General features: G+C 40.6%; 1 protein-coding gene across 1 annotated transcript in view; it reads right to left on the bottom strand.

The window, feature by feature from the left end:
- LRCH2 (leucine rich repeats and calponin homology domain containing 2) overlaps positions 1–24,714 on the bottom strand; it is a 2,522,829-nt gene that overhangs the window by 1,507,001 nt on the left and 991,114 nt on the right. Inside the window, exon 4 of the mRNA XM_044057297.1 lies at positions 6,540–6,556. Within this exon, the coding sequence (XP_043913232.1) occupies positions 6,540–6,556 (17 nt within the window). The remainder of the gene's footprint in view (positions 1–6,539; positions 6,557–24,714) is intronic.

The raw sequence follows: 24,714 nt of genomic DNA, 5'->3' as shown, positions 1-24,714 counted from the left end.
TACACTTTGATTTATTTTCTAAAGGGATGAAATTCATCCCCACTACTAAATTTAGACTTGTTGACTGAATCAGTGAAATAAAAAGATATAAGAAAACTTAATTTAAGTGTCATGTTCAAAGACACTACAAAGGATTCTAGTAAGCAAGACTACAAGTGCAAAGGGTTAAAAAAGAAGAGCACGTATGTGCCCCCTATGCATCAGAGTATTTCAATTTATGACAAATCCATAACACAACAAGTATATAGACTATAAAATCACATTGGAGGTAAAAAGATTAATTATAATTAATCCTTGGAAGAACCAAAAGTCCTTACTGACTTCTTAAGAAATTATGACAGCATTAGAATAATGAAACCCGACAAAGGGGGTGGTATTGTCTTTTTTGACAGTATGGTATATTCTTCAAAAATATATGATTTATTACACGTCGGGAAATTATGAAATTGTATCTTTGAATGAGATTAATATTGCTTACAATAGGATTGATTTACATATAGAAGAATTCTTGTTAGATAACAGAATCACTATAGACACAAATTTATTAAAGTGGAACATCCCAAGTTAGCTTCTATAGTGGGAATCCCTAAAGTCCACAAAAATACAATAGACACCCCATTTAGACCTATTATTTCGGGTAGTTATTCCAAAACCTTCCCTATGGGTTCAGTTATTGACTTTCACTTGAAACATATTTACAACAAAATTCCACATATGATGAAAGATTCATGGGAATTTTTGAAGAAATATCCTACATATTTGAGAAGTAACAATTTGTTATTTGTAACCATAGATGTTGTAGACATTTTCTCTTGTATCCCTAAAATTGATGGATTAGAGGCATTTGCTAACATCATACATAAATATGCAGACCTTGAATGGGACAAAGCAAGCTTATTAATGGACATGATGTCAATTGTCCATGAACATAATTACATTCAATTCGAGGGTAAATTCTTTAGACAAACCAGGGGCGTTGCTATGGGAGCAGCATATGCTCCCATCTTCGCTAACCTGGTTATGTTAGACTGGGAAGAGACTAAGGTCTTTAAGAGCCAGTTTATGCAATATATTAAATATTATTCACGTTATTTAGATGATATATATATTATGGGAAGGGACTTAGGACAGGTTGGACCAGTTTTTAATATATCTCAATCAGAGTAGCAACTATTTAAAATTCACTTCGTATAGCAATGATTTTGGTGTACCCTACTTAGACACATGTGTTTCTAAAATGGGATCTGGGTTTAAGTCAAGAATTTATAGAAAAAATACCTTTTCCAACAGTTATTTAGAATTTTCCAGTTATCATCGCAGGAACAGGTTTATCAACATTTACAAAGGACAGATCATACGTGCCAACCGAATGACTTCTGTATACAAAGACATGCTAGAGGAAGTGGCACATATCACGACTATGTTCCATGAAAGAGGGTATGATGACAAGATGATGGCTAGGGTTAGTCAGCAAACTATTCAAGGATGGACATTTAAATATAAACCATTGTTGGGCTTATATTATGCATCAGGGCTGACTGATGATCCACCAGTACATTCCCTAGAAGATAGTCCATCATATGGGAAATATTGTGTGTTGGAATATGGACCATATATAGTAAAGTTAAGAACATCTTGACTCCAATTGGAATATTATTGCTAATGAGGAGGAATTAGTTAGTATTTTAGGGACTGGACCCAGATTTGTGTATAAGATGGGGTACAACAAAGAAATATTTAGAGAAAAGGAATTTAAAACCAATATCTTATGACTCTTATACTAAAAAATGTGGCAGTTGTAAACAGTGCAGTCACATTCTTCAGGAAAAAAGTATAACATTGGAAAATATAAATAGTACAAAAATAATATTCAAACAAGGTAAGCTGCACTGAGATGATTGTATATATGGTTAAATGCATGGCATGCTCAGGATTTTATATAGGAAAAACAGAGGAAATTTAATAAACTGATATATTCTCATTTATATAGTATCAGGACAAAAGATGAAAAGAATGTTCTTTTTAGACATATTAAAAAATGTGGAGACAGGCACTATTTCAAGTTTGCTATTATTGATAGTGTTCAACTTGACATGGGGGGGAGACTTCAAGGGCCTATTATCATACAAAGAGTATTGGTGGCAGGTTTTATTGGATGCTTCAACCCCACTAGGACTCAATGACGTTATTTCTATTAAACTTTTGCTAGCTATGGGTTGAATTTGGGTCTAGTGGCATATGCAGCAGTTAATTGAAGCCGTGGAGAAACTGGCCTCATGGACTTAGAAGGGGGGCTAAGGAAGAGCTCCCTGTCCGGGGATCTATTGCGAGGTCTATCCCTTTTCTTGTCCTATCCTCCTTGCGCCTTTCTTTGTCCTTGTCTTTGTCCGCTACACTGTCTGCAGCTTTTTCCTTACTTGAACCAGCACCTGAAGAAGTGGGAGTTTGAGTCCCTGTCTGGGTGCGAGGTTGAGTACTAGGTACCAAGGCCATGGCAGACTCCAGCATAGATGTAGGGAGAAGGCCTTTAGCTACCAATTTGACCTTCCGATTCCTGAGGGCTCTAGGGTTGAACCCAGTGCAGATTGCACATTGTGTCGACAAATGTGACACTCCCAAACAAATAACACACAGAGTGTGACCATCAGCTGGGGAGAGCTTATGGCTACACTCTGTGCATTTCTTAAAGACTGATTTTGGCTGATCAGCCATGATCCTGCACCAAACACCACTACCTACAAAATCACACACACAAAACACACGTAGGGGAAGGGCAGGCCTAACAACTACTCTACAGAGTTTTACAAACAAAAAACTTTTTTTTTTTAAACTAAACCGACGAACAAGCGATATACTAGTGGGGGAGGAAGGGAAATAACGAACTCTCACACACTAAATACTAATTATTTATGAACTTACTATCCCTGAGCTCAGAGCGAAGGAGACCACCATGCTCACTACTGGCGTGGCAATCGAGATCTAAGGGAAGGTGGGAGATGGTAGTGCATTACGGGTAGGTAGAGGAGCTTGGAGCAGATGCTAGAAAAAAAGTTGCCGGCTCAGATCCGATATGGATCCGAATACCCACAGGTTGCAGATAAAATTAAGTTAACTACTTCAGATCTTTGGCCAGATCGAGGTATGTGGTGTGCACTTGTTTTGCTTGCATCTATTTCTTTGATAACCTTTTCAAAAAAAAAAAAATCCACAAGGTTGAATAAGCATGATCTTCCCTTAATGAATCCATACTGAGACAGGTCTAGTGTTTGGAGGTTCCCTATGTTCTGATTGATTAATTCCATGATGAGCCTTTCTATGGTTTTGCATATGAGGCGGGTTAGACTTACAGGTCTTTAACTGCCTGCGTCTGTAGAAGGTCCTCTCTTACACAGAGAAATGACAGTAGCTGTTCTCCATTCGCTTGGTACAAAATCTATATGGAGGCCAAGACTAGAAAGTGTCATTAGGGGAGTGGCTAAATCGTGCTGCATGCTATTTAAGACGCATCCAGGGATATTGTCGGGACACAATTATGCAGTATTTTTAGTTTTTGATAGCACTTTTATGACTTGGTCTTGTGTGATAGTTGGAGGTAAGTCAGTTTCAGGTATATCTTGAGGGACAGACAGAGGGGAGAGAGGGGTAAAGTTAGAGCTAAATTTATCGGTCAGTAGGTTAGCTATATCTTCAGTATCAGTATAGGTAACATCACTCACAATCAGCTCAGTGTACTGCTGCGTTGTGCTTTTCAGATTACAAACATAACTAAAAATGCTTGTGATTGTCTTTGTCTTGAATAGCTGTTTTAGTCTCAAATTTGGCATTGGTGGATTTTATTAAGCTCCCGATTTCTTTGTCTAGTTCTGTGACAAGGGCTCTAACATTCTGGAAATTGCTCTTCTTACTTTTGCTCGAAATTCTTTTCCTTTTATTATAAAGCTTGTTGACATTATGGTTCCACCATGTGAGTTTATTTTAAGGGTTTGCCCTGCACTTGTTCCTACTGGATACAGCTACATCTATGCAGCTGTTTACATGCTGGTATAGTGTGGTGGTGTACATTTCTGCATATTCAGAGAAGTTAACTGGGTTTGGTGGGGATTTGAAGCTTGCCAATGTATCACTTAGGAGTAGCTAGTTTGTCTTAAATTTCTAAAGGTACCTTGTGTGGAAGGGATCTCCAATTTCAGTTTTATTTCTATGGATACTGCTTTATGGTCAGACCTAACAATTGACTAAGCTACACAAGGGATGGTGTAAGATGCTCCCATATTGGTAAAGATAAGATCTAAAATGTTATTTCCCCAATGAGTACTCTGAGTAATTGTTGAAGGTCATTTGTATCGACAAGGTCCAGGAATCTCTGTACTTGTGCACTAGTGGTGGTGTAGGTTTCTCAGTCTATTGTTGGATAATTTAGATCACCTAGGAAACTGGTATTGTGTTTAAGTACTGAGTGATTCTAGTTCAGTTCCTACAGAGAGACAATGTGGCTTTCTTTTGTCATAGAAGGCTCTCTACAGCTAGCTAATATATGGTATGGGACCTTTGTGATTATCATTTGGACATAAGGAAGATGTAGTGCATCACGCTACTTTACCAGCCTTGATGTGAATCTCTTCCAAATGTAGACTAACACACCTCCACCTTTACCCCCCCCCCCCCCGAGCAGTAGCTGGTCTAGACATTTAGAAGTCACTATAGCCCTGTACAGTCAGCGTGCTCTCCACTATTTTAAACCATGTTTCAGTCACTACACAGACTTCAATGTCTTCAATGGTGAGAAAAGCTTGCAGGAGTGGAGTTTCCTGATCAAGCTCCTAGCACTGATCAGTAACAACTTCATATTTCCTTTGCTTGTTTCATTATCCGTCCATCCACAACCTATTTTTCCCATTTTTACACCATCACTTTAACAGTGACAATCATCTAGTGCAAAGGTTCACACTGCCGGGTGTGGTTAACCCTGTCCCGACTATTCTTAAGTACCATACATTCGCAGGAACACTCACACCTATGGCCACTGTAAAGTGTCAGTCCACCAACTGCATGTCTTTGGAATGTAGCAGGAAACTGGAGTACCCAAAGAAAACCCACACAAACACATGGAAGACATGCAGACTCCGCACAGAAGGTATCCTAGCCGAACATCGAACTGAAGAAAATCTTGCTGTGAGGCATCAACGCTACCTGTTGCACCACTGTGTCAATGTTTGTAGGTTTATCATGTTGGCATTGCCTAAAAAAGGCACTATGAGAGTGGATAACATATTTGCCGATAATCAAAACCTTAGAGAGGACAGATGCAGGTCATCCCTGGTCAAGCAGTGTGGTCTGTCAATCATATCCTCCTATGCTGACAAATATTTGACCTTCTTTGAATGAAACCAAAAACTAAGCCAATTACTGAAGTCAATTATTTTTTGCTCATATCATTGCATCATCCCTAGAGAAAGTAGAATGCTGCTCAGTCCTAGGCTCATACCTGCCTTAGACACAGTCTGACAGCTCCATCATCTCCCTCTTCATATAATCCATTGAGGTACACCTCAAGTCATTGACACCAGCATGAACTACGATACAGCCATACTGGTAATTGCTGTTAAAGGACTTGGGTGAATGCATGATCTGACAGATCCTGGCACCAGACAAGCAACTAACCATCACTCTCTTTTTACACAGCCTGGTAAGGAGGCACATCTGTATGTCTTACACTGAAGTCACCTATAACAATGTTTGATTGGGTTGATGCCTGCCTTACGGTCTCAGAATTTGTGACTTTGGGACTATTTGTGTTATGTGAGGAAGTAGTCTTAATATGCCAAGTGTGTTTTGTGCCTCTGTTGTGTTTTAGAAGTCACTGAGGTTTAGGCAAGTTAATCTTTAGAAACTCAGCATTGGATGGATTATGTGTGTATTGTGGTGGGCCTGGACAGGTGTCATGTGCCATCACACAAGTCTTTTGTCAAAACTCTTTTGCCTATGTTCCGCCAATCATACCTGCTATTGTTTCTTTACATCTTTCTCCCTCTTCCCCTATGCATTCCTGAAAACAGTGATCTATTCTCAGCAAAACCCTCTTTTTTTCTAACTCAGTTTTCTTTTTATTTGCAAACTAAATAAATTGGTGTCACTCAATGGACACCTGCAAAGTTAGGCTGCTGGGCAAAGTGTGTCATATCCACTTGCCATTGCCACGCTGCCAAAGTAAAGTCTTGCAACATTAGCATAAGAAAACACTTGTTGGTCAACTTCAGAAATTTATAAAGCTAAAGCAGACTGCCACATATGTGCAGTTTACACAAACATGCATAAATATTACCTGCATAATTCTCAGTTCAACTTTCATCTGCAGTTTTCTTAGTTCACTACTCGTACACTACACATATGCAAAAAAAAAACCCAGTTTCGCTGCTTTGTGCTTTCACCTTACACACTTGTGCAGTACAGAATTATGAACACTACATAGAATAATAATTTGCTCTGCAAGCAATGTGCAGTAACAGCATTTCTGTTTTTATAAACTGCTATAAACAGACTCCCTAGCAACTCTGGGCTCTTTAGAGGTCAATGATTAGAAAACAATGACTGGAAGGAATATTCACCATGCACCACTCTAGCACTGGCCAGCTAGCCCAAAATTATATCAATGTGCTACTTGAACAAGTTCACAGGTTCATAGGTTTATACTAGGCTATCTGCCCTAAGGCATTTGTAAGCCTAGCCCAAATTTTTGTGGCTTACGCCACCCCTTATAGGAAAAAATACTGTGCCCATTAGTTTGTTGTGCCTCTGTCCAGTAGTGACACAGAGATGATTCCCGGGGTAAACCTACGATCTCCCATCCACAGGTCAAGATTTCTCTTGAACAGAGCCAGCGAGGTGCACTGCCTCACATGGACCGGGATTTTATTCCACAGCATAGGGAGTCTCTGAGTGATAAATCTATCCCTCCAGCACGTCCTATTTATATCCGTGCTAAGGTTTAAGTCGCTTGCTCTAGTGGTTTTGGTGGATTTGGATTTTTTGAGGTGGAGCATGTCCATTAATTCCGGGTTGGACATGGCCTTGTATGTGAGGCACATGTCACCTCTGAGCAGGCGGTATGCGACTGAATAGAGCTGGAGTTTCTTCAATCTGGCAGCATATGACAGATTTTGGAGTCCCTTTATCCTTTTGGTGAGGAACTTTTGGGGTCTCTCCAATTGCTGCAGATGTCGGGTGAGATACATCCCGAATGGGGCATTGTACTCGATGTTCAGGATCATGTAGTCCTCCCATGTTGGCCTGTACTTCTGAGAAGTAGATGCCGAACAATAGGGGGCCAAGGACCGAGCCCTGTGGGACACCACTTGTGACCGGCTTGGAGTCTGACATAGCGCCAGCAACTCTAACCCTGTGGGTTCTGTCCTTAAGCCAGTTTGCAACCCATCTTGTGACATATGGGTTTACATTTAAGCTGGTAAGTTTTACAATACCCGAGTGGGGTATTGTGTCGAAAGCCTTTGCAAGGTCAAGGTAAGCTGTATGGACTGCCTTTCCCTCATCAATGGCCTTGGTGACTGTTTCGAAGAAGTCGACCAAGTTCAAAAGGCATGATCTTCCCTTGACGAAGCCAAAAGTATGCTTGAAAGCAAAATAATGAGCATACAGGAGACATAAACAGGGAATAAGAGAAGACCATAAATAAGATGTTGAGCAAACTAACGTGATCGCCTAGAGTTTTACTTGTTCATGTTGTGTATTTCAAAGCTTTTTATCATAGTTCAGCTGAAAAAACTTACTTCAAGAATAATCACCAAGCTTAAAAGCAGACACACTGTCGTGTGCACTTCAAATAAATTTTAAAAATGAACATGTCTTTACTCATTATTTTAGTATTCCAGAAACAAAGAAAGCAAATTAGGACTTGCAAACATTAAAAGAAACACATGCCCATGCTGCAGCTTTTTTTTTTTAAGTTAACACAAGAAAATAGTTATTTTCAAATGTGTTCTCACAAATGAGAACAAATGTGTAACAGTGATACCTGAGCAAAGCTGTTATTACAGAATATTAAGAAAACATACATAGAAAATATGAACTCAGTAGAAAGAAATGAACTTTTGGTTTTCAGCCCAGCCATACCGCTTGAATTCTGTGCATAGTTTGGTTAAGGTTAAGCTACAGACTTTTAGAATCCTTTCACAGTGTAAACATTACAGCAAATGAAGTCCCTTTGCATACAATCATCACACAGTAATTTGTGGAATGTCATTAGTTGTACCACTAGAAAGCACTCAGCAGTCAGAAATAATACTCCTGTCCTTCAACACAAGTATTTCAAGTAATTGTTATACAGCTAAAACAGCACCAGCAAATTTCAGTACAGTAGTTAAGGATACAGTAAGCCTGACTTAACACAATCAACTACCACAAAAATGCAAATTCTGTAATGCTTTATATAAAATTAAAAGATGGTTTACAAGATTATACAGTTCTAGCTTCTGTATGTCAACATCTGACAGCTTACCAAAGAGAACTACTGCTGCAAGCTGCAACCTTGTAGTGCTAGGTTTGATTCAGTCAGCCTCCATTTACCTAATATGTAACTGATCTAAATCACTATAATCAGACACTGCTGCATGGTGATCTTGAAAAAAAGACACTTGTTACCTGAGGAGTCTACCAGTTAAACTGCTGATAAATAAAAAAAAAAAAGTCAACAGTAGTACAAGAGAAGCACAGGATATGATACACAAATGTTCTCAAAGTGCCAGACAGGAAGATTCAAAATGCTGTCTAACTTCTAACCTACCTTAGACACTAATCTCATAGTTTACACCTGGTCAAAGACATATCAGCCTCCCCCATTAGTTATCTCCACCACTAAAGCTGGATATAGACTAGGGACAGCATGCAGTCTGAAAAACTTGTTCACCTTTATGGTTCCTAGCAAGTACACAGAAAGAAGAAAGAGTAGCTAGAAAGAAAGCCATTTTCAAGGCAGAAAAAAACATTACAAATCATATAACATACCCATGCAGAATGATGATAACTGTTAACAGTACTGGTTAAACAATGGAACTCAAACTATCTCATACAACATATGCACAAACAAGCCAGCAAAATAAAATTATTCCTTTTCTTAAATTATTCTTTACGAGATTTTTCAGCACCTTGTGCTGCTTCCCTATACCTATGGGCACTAGCAACACATTAAACATTTAGCTATTTACACAGACTATTTGTTATTTATTTTTATTTATTTGCAGTTGGTTTACCAGGATAGTCCATTGGGTCATAAAGAACCCATTTTCAATGGAGTCCTGGGGAGAAAAGCTCCAAAACAAGCAGAAGATTACAGTAAGATATTTTGTTACAAATTATTATAGTTACTATAGCCTAGTAAAAAAACATTGCAAATACAACAGACTAGTGATTAATATTCATATACTACAAAGAAAAAAAATTACAATATGATAACTGAGATGTTTTTACATTCAGGGTAGGTTGCACTAAACTAATAAACTAATGCATGTTATGCATTCAATATCAAAGGCTTAATACAAATTAAATCAGGATATATGAGTTAGGAGAGTAAAAGAAAGAGGGGTGGAGATTATGTGGGGTGGGAGCAGGACTATTCCCACTGGGATATTAGATGTGAGTGAAGAGATTTTTTGAATGAAAGGTTGTTTGAGGTGGTGCGGATGGGTCATGGTAGGGAGTTCCAGAGTCGAGCTAGACCATAGGATAAGAGATTTTTCCTGAGGGACAAGTTGGTTTATACAGTTCTATTAGGTTTTGTTTGTTAGATCTTAGTAGTTTATCAGGGAGGTGCATTTTAAAGGTAGAGGAAAGGGAGGGACAGAGGGAAGGGTTGATGAGCTTGTGTGCAAGAGTAAGTTGTGTATAGGTAAGATGATTGGTCAGTTCCAACCATTTTAGTTTGTGGAGAGATGAACAGTGGTGTGTGGAGGACATGTGGCCGGTAGCGAACTTGGCAATTTTGTTATAGCAAGAGGAGAGTTGTGATTTGAGTGAAGATTGTAGGTTAGTTAGGAGTGGGGCTACGTAGAGGAGGGAGGGGATGAGAAATGTGGTGGAGAGGGTGATTTTAGTGGAGGGTATAAGATAACGATTTTTTCAGTAGAGCTTACCACGTTTTTGTGGGGTATTTTAATATTTAGTTGAAGATGGGAGCTAAATTTAAGCTGACTGTCAATTTGGACAGCTAATAATTTGGCCTCTGATATCAGTTCGATGGGTGTATTACTATGACTAGTGATAGAGAATGTACTTGTATTGTAAGAGGTGGCTTTGGAGGGGGTAAATAGCATTAGTTTGGTTTTAGATGCATTTAGTGCGAGTGATTGTTTTAATCCATTGTTTGGTGGTTAAGAATGCATCTTGTGTGAGCTTAAGGAGGGTAGGGATTAGGGATAGAGGTAGCAGAACAGATAATAGTTGAATCATCTGCATATTGGATAATGTTTGTGAAGGGGATGGAGGTGTGGAAGTCGTTTATGAATATATTGAAGAGAAGAGGACTCAGTATGGCTCCTTGGGGAACTCCAGCTGGGATGTTACGGAACGGGGAGGTGGCTTTTTTCCATTTTACTGCTTGATATCTAGGTTAACCCAGAGATGTATCTGTGGGAACTTAAACTTGACAAGCTAGATTAGCTGGTTCACCAGCTGTTACAATGACAGACTGGGTAATTTTGATTTAAGGTGGAATTTCAGCTATTTAACTCTCTCAGGAATGTGAGCATTTTTTGTTGCTACCGTTTTGACTATGTACCTAGTGGGAAGCAGCAACACAATGACAATATGATACTGTGTTTCTGAGAGTGTGTGAACATGTGTGTGTGTGTGTGTGTGTGTGTGTGTGTGTGTGTGTGTGTGTGTATAATATAGGATTATGTCTGCAAATGTCAAAAACTCCTTTTTCTCTAACATGCACAATATCAAATATTAGAAATGTGTTCAGTCAAAACCCACTGAAACTAAGGAGCAGGTTTTAATATGCATCCTTCAAAGGGGTAGGCCCGTGTTTCCTCACTATACAGTAGTCGATCAGTTACGTTTGATGTGTTTTGGTTGACATTCTATGAGTGTGTCAACCAAACTGCACAATCACATACATAAACATATTTATATGCATTTACACACACAAGTGTATATGTATACATACACACACACTTCATATATAAGATTGTCACAATATCGAAGTGCACAAGCATCAATGCACAATACATAGATGCCAACACTTCAAAAACAAATGTACCCAAGTAAGCAAAACATCGATCACCAAAGCAACTGAATAAGACAATCTTATTTTCCAATCACTTAACCTAAGAAAATTTCAAAATACATTTACCTGAACTGTGACTCTGTTAGACAAGGTGTTTGTTTTTCAAGTTCATGCAATATGTGAGGTCAGAGGCAACAACAGGGTTAAGGTTAGCACATATGAGTAAGGTGGTCTGTCTGACTTACTTACTCAAGCATGCCAACTCTAACACTGTGCATAAACTTCTGAAAACCTCTTTCCCTAATATTACCACCGAACAAAACACTCTTGAAAGACACAAATACCATACATACACAACATTAAATGTATACCACATGCACACAAAAACATTCATTACAATACTGTTGAACAAATTACCCTTTGACAAACTTACATAACACAACCTAGACTCCCTCCCTTCCATCTAGCCCTTATTCTAACCCAAACCCAGACGCACTGGTGCACAAACATATACCACTAAACCTATTCCCTGACCTTAACCCAAACCTTCAAACATACCTCACAAACACTCCCAACCCAATTCCACTTACCTTAAGAAATATTCAAACTTCCACTTTTTGAAGAAAAAAAAAAAAATCACACACACACTTACTTGACATTCTTGCAATTCATTATCCTTACCTGCTCATACACATGGTTGAGCAAATTGCCAGTGGACACATGGTCAGAAACCCATCTTTGCATTTCGATCTATATCAACATACACAAGAATTCCTTTCTAATGACTGTGCCACAGCACAAGTGACAGATTTATTGAAATGATCATGTTATGCCAGTATGTACTTATGGAAGATTGAGGTACAGTGAAGGGTAGAAATGTGCCTGCTGTTGTGTGATCTCAGAGTTGGTATATATAAAGTTGCAAGGATAGGAGGGGATATACAGGGTGTGCCCATCTGCAAAAAAATGTCTTTTTGTTTGATAGCTTAATGTTGGTGTTTCAATCAGTTGTGAATCAAACGAACCAAAGCCAAAAGGTACACCCAGCCAAAAAATCACTCAAAGACTCACTGGGGAAAAAAATACTCCCATCTATAAGTGTTTTCTGCAGGTGGGTAAGGCTCCCACATGCACACACATATATACACATACACACAACTCCTTATCAAGAAAAGAGGGAATTATTAATCCCCACTAACAGGATAACATGCAAAAATGTAGCTGTACTTTTCGATCACCTGTATATCTGGAGATGCATAGGAGAATGTCTGTGTTCCACTAACTGAGGTTTTTAACCTCACACACACGTGTGTGTGCTTGTATACGTGTGTGTGTGTGTGTGTGTGTGTGTGTGTGTGTGTGTGTGTGTGTGTGTATATATAGATATATTTATATATATATATATATATATATATATATATATATATATATATAAATATATATAGATATATACACACAAACATATATATATATATATATATATACACATATATATATATATATATATATATATATATATATATATATATATACACATACACGCACGTGTGTATATATCCACACCTAAACTTAAATAGATATGAGTATATGAATCCACAGTACTGTCAACTTGCAATTTACTATCATACATGCCTGTCTGAGTGGATGTTTGAGTGTGTGTGTGTCATGTCAAAAAAAAAAAGGAAGTGTGCTTACAGAAGGTAGGTAACTGGTGTAGTACCATAAGTGAATGAGTGCCTGTGCAAGTGTTTTCATATAAGGGTTAAACTAAAGGTTAAGGTAGGTGATAGCGTACGTGATTTGTGTGTGTGGGAGGTGAATATTTGAGTGTTAGTAGTTAGGGTACAGGTTAGGAAATGAGACAGATGTAGTGTACTGTGTGTGTATACACTGTTGAGGAGCATGTCTGAGACTGTCTTGTGCAGTAATAGTGTTATGGAAAGCATTTTTGTAAGGTAAAGTGTCTGATTAGGGTTGGAATTAGAGGCAGAGTTAGACTTAGCATTCTTTAGTAAGGGAACAGGGAGGCAAAAAACACTTTCCGTAATGACACCAATATTTAGACAAATCTGGGCTGTGTAGTGACAGGCTTATGTATTTAGAAATCAAAGAAAACATTTTGTTTCCTCTTTCAATCACTTTTGTTTTCATTGTACATTTCTTTGTTTTGGGTTTTCAAAATGCTACTATTGAACTATTTCTGTTCAATGTATTTGCATTTTGATGTTGTGTCATGGAAGTGTGTACATACATCTATATACGTAAATATATATGCATGTGTACATGTGTATGTACGTGTGTGTGTATGTGTGTGTGTGTGTGTTTATCCTATCAGACATCTAGTCAGGATGAAAGAATGTAAGGGTAGTGAAAAGAGTGGGTATGTAGATCTGAAACCATTCTAGCGAAGATAATGACTACCAACAAAGCCATTTTCCAGGACATGAATTTAAGATCAACGGAGCTTACTGAATCAAAGTCGGACTCAGGATTTCCAGCACATAATTAACACCCCCAATCCAGGACTGGTTTGACAATTACTGGTCTGGAATAAAAATATATTTTAGAAAGTCTCTGCAGGACCTGTGAGTACCAAGTAAAGACATCAAGAAACCTTCAGGAATGGATAACAATACTTTTGAATGAACTTTAATAAAAAATAACGGACCCCTTTATTATAGAGGTCTGTTAGAAAACTCAACATTTCATCAAGTGTTGCAGAAACTGGAGTAAAGTTCCTATCTTGTGCTCAAATAACAATTTTTTTCCATTTCTGTTTGAATATTTTCCTTGTAGAAGGCTTTTGAGAAGCTGAATTGCATTTAACTACCTCTGGTGGAAACTGAAGGTTCCTGGCCATTACTGGAATGGGAGAAAGCAAGCATTCAACCAAAGGGATTGAATGTCTGGGTAAGGCAGTCCGGATGAGTAAAACAGCACAAACTGTTACCACAGAAAAAAAGTTTCTTCTTCAGATGACGCCACACCAAAGGGAAACAAAGTTTGGTGAGGTGAACACAGTACTATGACAATTAGCTGTGCCTTGCACTCTCTGGATTTCTGCAGGTGTCTTGGTAGTAGAGGTAAGGGAGGGAATGTGTATATGAGACCCTGGGGCCAATGGTGGGAGAATCCATATCTGAGTGACTGTACTTCTTGAGGAACCATGGTGAAGAATAGCAGGCATTTGGTGTTGAACAGTGAAGCAAAAAGTTCACAGTAGGACATTTCCCCACATCTTGAATATGTTGCATAATACTTTGGCATTAGGAGACCATTCATGGGACAATATTATATACACCAGCTCAACTTGTCTGCAGTCATGATGGAAGAAATGTGTGTTGCCATTAAAAAACATTTCATCACCACCACCCAGTCCCCTTTTCTCACTGCATCTTTGCATAAGGGGTAAGATCTAGATCCTCTTTGCTTTTTTATGTACCATATAACCACCATCCTATCCAACTGCATAGAAAATGCACCCTGAGGAAGCATGTCCTTAAATTGCCTGCAAAGCTAGGACTTCCCTCATTTCAAGTACATTTAAGTGCAGCTCAGCCTCTTCCACCGTCTGAACCTTTCACCATCTTGTCTAGGAAGTGCCCCACCACCAGCACCACTACTACCACCACCACCACAGAATGACATATTCACGATCACCATTACAGCTGAGACTGATGTGCAGAAGGGAGCTTCCATTGTGAGATTTTGAGGATCCATCCACCACTGAAGGTTCCTCAGCAAATCCATGACAGCTTGATACTTTGGTCAACTTACTCTGCCATGTTTGGTCACACTGCACCTGTAAAGTCCACTGTAAAATTTACAGTCTTACATGAGATATCATCTGAAATGAGGCAGCCATCGGGCCTAAAACTTTGAGAACACAGCTGGACTGTCCAGCATCAGCAAATGTGTGACCTCTGAAATAACTGAGGAAATCCTGTCTGGTTCCAGTATGAGTGTCTCCAGATGGCAGCCTATGAATGTCAAGTCTCATGAAGGCTTTAACTGGGATTTGGCCATACTCACCATGATATCCAAAGACAGACAGATCTGGAGCAAGTACGGTCTTGCTATCAAACACTGAAAAATAGTTTGGGCTAGCAGAAGCCAACTGTCTGAATATGGAAAAATCCTTATGCCTAGAAGTTGCAAGTGGGCTGTGACTGGAGCCCTGCATTTGGTCAACACCGAAAATGGATGTGATGAAACCAAATACCAGAGCTCGGAATTGGTAATCATAGGCCCCGACTTTAATGTGAAGGAACCTTCTTGATGCCTTGCCTATTCTTATGTGTGAACAGGCATCCATAAAAATCCAGAGAGCATGGCCAGTCCCCTGTCTATAGGTATGGTAGTATAGACTGCACTGTGACCATCCAGAAAGACTGATTTATTAATTGGTTGAATGACAGAGTACGGGTTTGTAATCCATGGTCTTTTGGGCACTAAAAAGAATCTGGAGCAAAATCTGTATCCTCTCTGGTCTGGTGGGAAACCCTTGAACTGCTCTCTCTTGTTGTGGAGGCTCTGGACTTCCTTTAAGGCTGCTTCTCTCGGTCAGGCTGACACTAATGAAGGCAAAAAGCCAGCCTTATGGGTACTGTCAAAAAGAGTGAAAGATACTCTGAATATGGTTCTACTTAATGAAGAATCCCTGTTGATGGCCATGTTGGGATGTGTAAGGATACCCATCCTCAACTGCCTCTACAGTGGAACTGTTGGGAAAACTTACAGGGATCATGGGGCAAAATCCTCAAAAAGATCCCTTGCCTCCATGATTATTGGAACCACCTCTGCCCCGGGGCAGCTGGCTGAAAGTTCCAGATCCCTTGGAAACCTCTTTCCTGCGGTCTATTCTGGGGATACTGAGATTTCCAAAACCATACATTCTCTATCCCTTTTTGGTTACAATGAAAAGTCCTTTGCAGGGCAGTGAAGTTAATCCCTTAGCAACCTTTCACTTGCTGCCCAAAAAAAGGTGTTGTTAAAGGGGACACTGACAAATGTTGCCTTAAAGCGATCCATAAAATCTGCAAGTCTCAGCCAGGCTGGTTTCCTAAAGGCTAGGGCAGATCCTGCTACTCCTGCTGCACAATCCTCATGTTGTGGATAAGGCCCATAGTCAGTGAAGAAACAGAATGCATGGTAGCTATTTGCATCTCCAAATGAGAATGGAGTTCACCAGGTGGCAAATGTTTCAGATTTTCCCATGCTTTCTTCAATTTAAAAACAGATCCCGTATGCCATGCAGTTCAGTGACCTCAATGAAAACATATTAGAAGCACGGACTCACTTCCCTAGCCTATCCATCATCCTGGAGTCTTTATTAGGAGGATGAATGGTTCAAGTATCCTCAAGAACATCCTTTTTTATCACTGCCGCCACCACTATAGAGTCAACAAGGGGGCCCAACATACCCTATCTGTTTTTCTTCTGGGGATAGGCTCAACTAAGTCAGGTTCTTTCCACACCTTATTGCAAACAATACCCACAAGTTTGTCAGGAGGGGGCAATATCCATGCTGCTGCTGGAGAGGAATCAAGAGCCTCCTTTAAGACCTGCTCCTCTGGGGAGGTGGGGGTCTATGGATCATAACACCCACTGCCTCATCTCTAAGATAACGAAGGACAAGTCCCTTGGATATGGGGGAACCATCTCCAACATTCAGATATGTATCTGGAGTCGAAGATTCCGAAGACGAGTCCAGATGTTTCCAACAGCACTTCCTCTTCCTGGGGGTGCTTGGGGAAAGATTCCACATCTGAACTCTGAGGAAAAAGGAGCACCCGATTTCACCATGCTATGCCTACTATTCCTCTGGTCCTGACAAAGCCTATCTGAGGGGTGATGCAAGACCTGTGCTTCTCCGGTGTTTTGAAGTACGGTTCGTACCACTGCTACTGCAGGAACAGCTCTGACCAACTACTCTCTACAATAGATCTAGTAAGATAAATGTGGCCACAGATGGCAGCACAGCTAACATCAGTGTCCTTGCTAAAAGCAAAGCACTAAACTTGACTGAGAGCACCGAAGTCCATCTCCGAAGTCAAAATGGAGACCTTCTGTTCAGAAGCATCAAACACCATGCACTTCAACACAGAAAACTGCACTGAGACAGTATTGCTGCAGTCAGTGCCGAAGTTGACAAGGCAAATGATCAGGACCTAGTGATGTTTACTGTCAACATGACTAGCACTGATGTCATCAATGCCAAGGTGGTTGGTGTGGAAGAAACAACATTTTTCTGTGTTGGTGCTGCCTATGTGCCCGACTAAGTCCATAGCTACTGGTGCTGAAACTCATCCCAAAGGAGGAAATAATGGTAGTGATATCAACATAACTTCTTGGCCCAAGCTAGGGAACTGATGGGGCCCAAAAGGATACCAAATTAAAGCTGGGCCTTGACAAAAGGCCACCATCATCTCCTCCCAGTCAAGCATCATAGGGCACCTGAGCAGCCTTGTAAGAAAAAAAGAAGTTATGTACTCACCATAACGTGTAACCTCTGGATATAATCCAGAGCACCCATCGATCTTTTGTAATGGACTCCCAGCTTGACAGGTGCTCCGATAATCACCCCCCGACTGCCTCCAGAGAGGGACAGTCGGGCAAGCCCTCAGGGCTGTTGCGCGGGTCTGTCCGAGAAAGGTTCTCTAGACCCGAAATTACGCGGCCCCCCTCTGCCTCTGGGCCGGCGTCCACCTTGTCCTCCTCTGCCTCTAGAGGACAAGTTGTCCGCAGCAGGACGGGATTGCTGAGATTTACGGAACCACAGTTTCTTTTGCCCCTCTGATTCCTGGAGAAGGATCTTTGGGGGCTAGAGAAGTGGACTCCGATGGCCGACAGCGTCTTTCCATCCTTTTCGCTTTGGACTAGCGTGTCGCGAACTATTGAGCCAAATAAGGCCGAACCGTCATAAGGGGCGTTCGCGAAGGACGCCTTAAAGGGTTCCGTGAAGTCGCAAAGGCGGAGCCAGGAGTGATGTCGCAAGACCACTCCAGCTCCGCTAGCTCTAGCAGCTCCTTCCGTGGCATGGGAAAGCAGCCGCATAGATGTATTTGATATGGACTTTAGAGTGGCCATTCGAGTCTCAAAAACCTTTTTGTCTGGGACCGACATGGACTCCGGAGGGGCTGCAGCGTATTCCTTAATTAAGTCACGCTGTAGCCTAATGGTGTGTGCCATGTAGTTCAGCGACCTTATGGCAAAGGTCACTGAAGCAAACATCCGCTTCCCAATACGGTCCAATGACCGGGACTCCTTGTCCAGCGGATGGACCGAAGAACTTTCTTGGGCAAGTTCTTTCTTAGTGGCCACCGCCACCAACATAGCATCAACCGGCGCGCCTTTGGACCAAGAAGGTCTATCAGAGGGAGGGCTGAGGACCTTGTCTGGGCGTCTAGGGATAGGCTCCACAGTGTCAGGCTCCTTCCAAGCCCTGGTGGTAATTAAATCCACCAAAGGGTCGGCTGGGGGGGACACCCAGGAGGTAGATGGGCCTGCCTCAAAGGCCTCCAGAAAAACGGACTCATCCAGGGAGGGCTTTTGGGCAGACCACCCCCCTCTTATACGCAACATTTCCATGATGTAATGGACTCGGGGGAGTCCAGGTGCCTCCTTTTGCACTTATGCTTCCGAGGCTCATCTTCGGCGGGACTGTCCGAAGAGGGCTCGTCCACAGGGTGGTGTTCCTCCATAGGAACCAACTGGAGGCTTTGGGCAGGCTGTCCAGATGGACGGATGATCGAAGACAGACCCTGATACAGTGGGGGTACGGATTGATCCGAAGGCCCGGTCAGGGACCTGGATGACCTCGACAGTAACCTCTCCACTACCTCAAAAGCAGAGGGAGATTCACTGTCTCCAGCCTGAGAAAGTAACCTCCTCGGCTCCGAGGATAGGATCGGGGTCAGAGCCGAACCAATTGGACCCGAGGTAGTGGTGTGCTCCGACCCAATCGGCGCCGAAGACACAACCACCCACTCGGATCCGATGCTCAACCCTCGCCCCCGAGAGCTCGGATCCGACAAGCTCGAAGGTATAGTCTGCGTCGAAGACACAATCGCTATCGGCGCCGACGTATCCCTGGATCCGAAAGGGCCTGGATCCGATAACTCCAAGACCCGAAAACAGGTCGGAGAAGAAGCGATCGGGGCAAAAATGGGGGCTGCACTCCCTCCCAAAGGGGGGGGGGAGGCAAGAGCATCCCCATCTGCATCTGGGTCTGTAAAAATCTTCGCATCATCCGATCCATGTCTGCTTCGGAGATGTTTCTTGTAGACTGTGAAGAGGCAGTCGAGGCAGGCCGGGAGGGGCGCCTCGAAGACCTCGATGGAGACCTATCCTCCTCCTCCGGCTCCGGAGAAAAGGAAGGTGAACGGAGCCGAGAGGATGAGGATCCGGAGACCCTCACTGGGGACTTTAGAATTTTTTCAGGCGGAGCCGAGGGATGAGACTCGGCCCGCCTTTTAGAACTGTGACCCTCTCTGTCTTTGTGCTTCTTCTTCTCCCTGTGGGAAGAAGCACTAGACTCCACCGAGCTGGTACCCGGTAAGGGAGGTTGAGTCCCGGGTACAGCTAAGGGAGTAGCCAGCGCAGAAGCTACAGGAGTAGCTTGAACCCGGCTAGGAGAGGAAGAAGAAGCAGATTCCTGGGGGAGTTTTCCGCCAGGATCAGCTTGTTCTTCCTGTCCCTGAGTGCCCGAGGGTTGAAGGCCGCACATATCTGGCAGGCCTCCGACAGATGAGCCGCCCCGAGGCACAAAACGCACTGAGTGTGGCCATCAGCTGGGGAAAGCTTGTAGCCACACTCAGTACATTTTGAAAATATGGCCTTAGCTTCAGCCATAAGTTCTCTCACACACACACACCCAAACACTAGGGGGGAGGGGGAGAGATAAAGTTAAACTAAGGGAAGAAAGTTAGTTTTTTTTTTTTTTTTTTTTTTTTTAAAAAGGGTTTTAAAGGGATTTTAAAACACACACACAATTTTGACAAGAAAAAAGTCTATAAATGGAACAATCTCACCAGGCCAGGAGCTCTTCACTAAGAAGCAACTGTCTTTAGCCATGGCAAAAAACAATCTGAGGTAATGTGGTGGGTAGCAAGGGATTATGGGTAGGGGGAGGAGCTAGGAGCTTGGATCTTGAGCTTGGAAAGCTGCCGGTTCGGATCAGAGGTCGGATCCGACTACCCACAGGTTGCAGATCAAATGAAGTAACTACTTCAGATCACAAAAGTAGCTGAAGGAGTCCTGTTATGCACAAATCTAGACAACTCCTCCTTGGAGAAGGAACTGTCCACCCCTCTTCTCAGTGCAAAATTTCTGCTTCTGAAAAATTCCTGCAGAGTAGGTGTAATGGAGTTGGTGAGTGAAATGACTGGACATCATTCCTGGCTGGGAGAAGTGAAAGAAACCCTAGGTATTTTAGGAGGAGCAGGCTTCTCCAAAACAGTCTGATTGCTTTTCTTCACTTTCCTCTTGTCCTTTCTCTTCTATGTTACAGGCTCCTGCTCCTGTGCTGAGGCACACACCATCACAGCCGAATCGGGTAGCAGAATTCTCATCACTAACTTGCTTCACCAGTGTGCAAGAGTCCTGGCACTAAAATTTTTGTATATACTCTAAAAACATAAAGCACAATTCATGAGAGTCTTGTGGTGGGATTTTGTGCCAACAACTCTGACCATTTATGGAAACACTGTTCTGGTTACTCCTCCATGATAAACAAATGGGCACACATAGTAAATCTGAAATTGACAGCATGAGCCAACCAGCTAATCATAACTAAACATGAAGGTAACAGGTACAAACAGACAGGTTAAGACCAACCGCCTGGAAATGGAGGTGAAAAAGTTAGAGAAGATCAATAGAACAATGAATACTAGTACATCTTTCTAGTAGTAACAGTATGTTCTGTCTAAACTAATCCTTTCTGGTAAAATAAAAAAAAGAAGTACTTAACTGACCAAGTAGTAGTGTAAAACTCTCCCCTAATGGCTCAAGCTTTAAAGAGGCATCACTGTCTTGAAGGCAGCAAGAAGAGGTGGAGGATGCTTAGACAAGAGTGACTTATGGTAGGGGTACTTGACCTTGCAAGAGAACACGGACCTCAGTATCTGGACAGGACCTCAGAAATCACTGCATAGCTTCACTATAGGACCCATGCTGCTGACACACACTAAGCGCTACCCATTTCTGACTCACACCCAATTGTTCCATACAGTTTACCTCTTACTCAAATTATATCAGAAATGCATATGAATATGACAAACTTCTGTTAAACAACACGTTAATAATAAAACTCTGAGCTCTAAATAAATCACACTGAACATTTTCTAATCCATTCATAACATTCACACCGTGAAGTCTTTTCACAGTGTTAAACGTCTTACAAGTCATACAACCCAATATAAGTGGTATATCTGCAATACCACCAAAACAAATCAGCACACGAATGGGTGGTGACTAGCACATTTTTACTAGATCCCAAGAAAACAGAAGAGCAGTTTTGCTGAATCCAATCAGCATCATTAACCTAAACATAAACCCCAATATCCACCTTTATAAACTGCATATCAGGTGTCACTAAAGTAGTCATGCGATAAAAGACACAACATTGTTGTCAAGAGCAATACATAAATACATTAGGACATATACATTGGTATAACAAACTACAAACATATCAATTTAAAATGGCATACACGTGATCAAGCAAATACATCACAATCTAAATAAAATTAGCAATATGAAAATTTCAAGAAATGTGCTTTAAATTTGTGTGTGCATATCAGAATATACTGTATGTAGAACACTACTATCTAATGACTGACTTAAAACAGCGCAATACTATTATCTAGTGACTGAATGAAATAGAACTTGATAAAAGATAAAAAATAAGCAAAAGATGGCAAAAAAGGTGTATAGCCAAATAGCTGCTAATAAAAATACTTCAGAAGAAAACAATGATTCTAGAAGGAAAGAAAGTCCTTGTTTTTACCATCTATAAACTCACTTGTAATTCAATTTATCATGTAAAAATGTGAACTGTACTGTTTAACAAAGCACTGACCAATGCAAATAAATGAAAAAAAAAATAAAATAACAGGGCTGTGAGACTGGATATGCCTATAAAGTGCATTTGTTAATTTTTTGAAACAGAATATCAGTTAGGTGTTCCCCGATACATAACCGCAAGGGCCTACAGGATTGACCAACATAAAAAGTCCCACAGTGGCAAAAAGCTTAATACTTGACCCAAGCCATGGCACATGAAATAAGCAAATGTGGAAATATCCATGGCTGTTAGCAGAAGTAAAACTCCATCAGAACTAAGTTAATGCACCCACAGCAATTCCTACAGGGGAAATATCCAATGGGAGAGTTGACCACAGACTGATCTAGTATGGTATACCTACTTTGAAAGCTTTAAAGGTCAGATTACCGAACGTGATTTTTGCAAGACGACAATATCGAAACCTTGATTTCCCAAATGCGAAAGTTTTAACCAGGGTAAGTAAACACCTGCCCATAACTGCACAGAAACACACCTCAGTATGTAAAACCCACCTAGGTGGGGGGCTGTGTCCCCCACACCCCTCCTAACTATATATACCAACTCCAGGATCGCATGTTGGGCAAGTGTTTACCTACCCTGGTAAAACTTTTGCGTTCAGGAAATCAAAGTTTCAATGCTGTCTCACGAAAATAACTTTCCATAATCTGGCCTTTCAAGCTTAAGTAGACCCAGTATGGTATAATTGGGATTTCAGTGTTTACGCAAATTTCTCCCTTTATGATATGTAAATCTCACGACAGAATAAAATACAAAAAAATATGTAAAGTGTGCCAAAATGACAGAATTACAACCTTTAACTGGCGAGTATTGCCAAAGTAGTGATAAACCTAAACTCATAAAATGAAGGATTATCTACCTTCTGCTAGCATTGCAAAGGATTCTCCCTGGGAATCATATCAACTTGCTTCATGTTATTTTTCAAACATAACCATGTTATACCAGTAAGTGCAAGAGTATGATAAATCCTTGAACATATTCTGATAATCCTGCTCAGAGAAACAAATATGTCTAATACACAAAAATTGTGATTTGAGGATATTCTTTCTCATGTAAAGTGGGTGGGCAGCTGGTAAAGAATTTTTAGAGATTTTTTTTTTTTTTGGTAGAGATAAGTCTAAACAGAGTAATCTATAATGTTTGTTAATATTTACTTCTAAAATATCTATGCTAAATAACTCCACATGCAGTGTAAAGCGAATATCAAATCTAGTGTGATTAATATTAAACAAAAATGCTTGCAATACTTCTTTACACTGAGAGAAACAATTACACAAATGTTAAAGTAACAAGTCTAAAAGATTAGATATGGAAGAAATGTATTATATGTATGTATATTTGTTTGAAATATCCCATGAACAAATCTGCATATATGGGAACAAAAGAATCCCTCATAGTTGTACCTCAAAAATGGAAATAATATTCCCTACAAAAGTACAAAATATTTCTCGTTAAGGCCAATTCAATGAGCTCAACTAAAAAAAAAAAAAAATTATATTCAAAAGAACAGATGTCAGGCCCTTTCTGGACAGTATTTAATGCTTCAATGCCAAGATCATTTTTATACAGGTTTAGAGAGAGGTGATATCCAACATAAGGATGATGAGCCGGGTACCAGTAAATAAACCACGGACTGTAAGAATTGTGTAGTATCTTGTATTCTAGATGCAACACTTTTACTGACTAGTTTAAACATGCCAAATAAATTGAAACAGGTTCAGTCAAGGACCCAATGAAAGAGACTATAGGACATTCCAGTGGATTTTCAAGTAATTACTGTATTTTTGCAATGTGTGCATCAACTCTGTTCATACTAAGTTTCTCAACTGTTAACAGCCATGGATGTTTCTAAATTTGCGGACTTACTACACATGTTATCTATTAAGGTACCTGCCACTGTGGGGAATTTTATGGGGTCCAGATCTGTAGATCATTACATTTACATATGAGGGAACACCCAAGTGACATTAGGTACAAAAAATAACAAATGTACTTTGAGTGTCACAGCACTGCTACTGTTTCATTTATTGGCATTGATAACGGTTTCATTAAACAGCACAATACACAATTTTACATGATAAATGGACTTGCAATGAATTTTATGGATGGCATAAATATGGTTATTATTTCTATATGGATCCAATGATTCATTTTGTCATTAGCTATTTGGTTTATACACATTTTTGCCATCATCTGCTTATTCTTTAGGTCTTTTATCAAAATGTTCCATTCAGTCACTAGATGGCAATATTAAGCTATACTTTGGCAAAAGTATTCATGGTAATATTTTTCATACTGATAATTGTTTTATATTATGATGTATTTGCGTGATCAAGTGTATGCCATTTAAACGTCATATATTTATGGTTAGTTATGCCTGTAAATATAAATAACA

This window comes from Protopterus annectens, chromosome 15.part0, assembly GCF_019279795.1.
Source record: "Protopterus annectens isolate FY-2018-M chromosome 15.part0, PAN1.0, whole genome shotgun sequence".
NCBI classification, from domain to species: domain Eukaryota; kingdom Metazoa; phylum Chordata; order Ceratodontiformes; family Protopteridae; genus Protopterus; species Protopterus annectens.
This window is presented reverse-complemented; position numbering and strand designations above follow the sequence as displayed.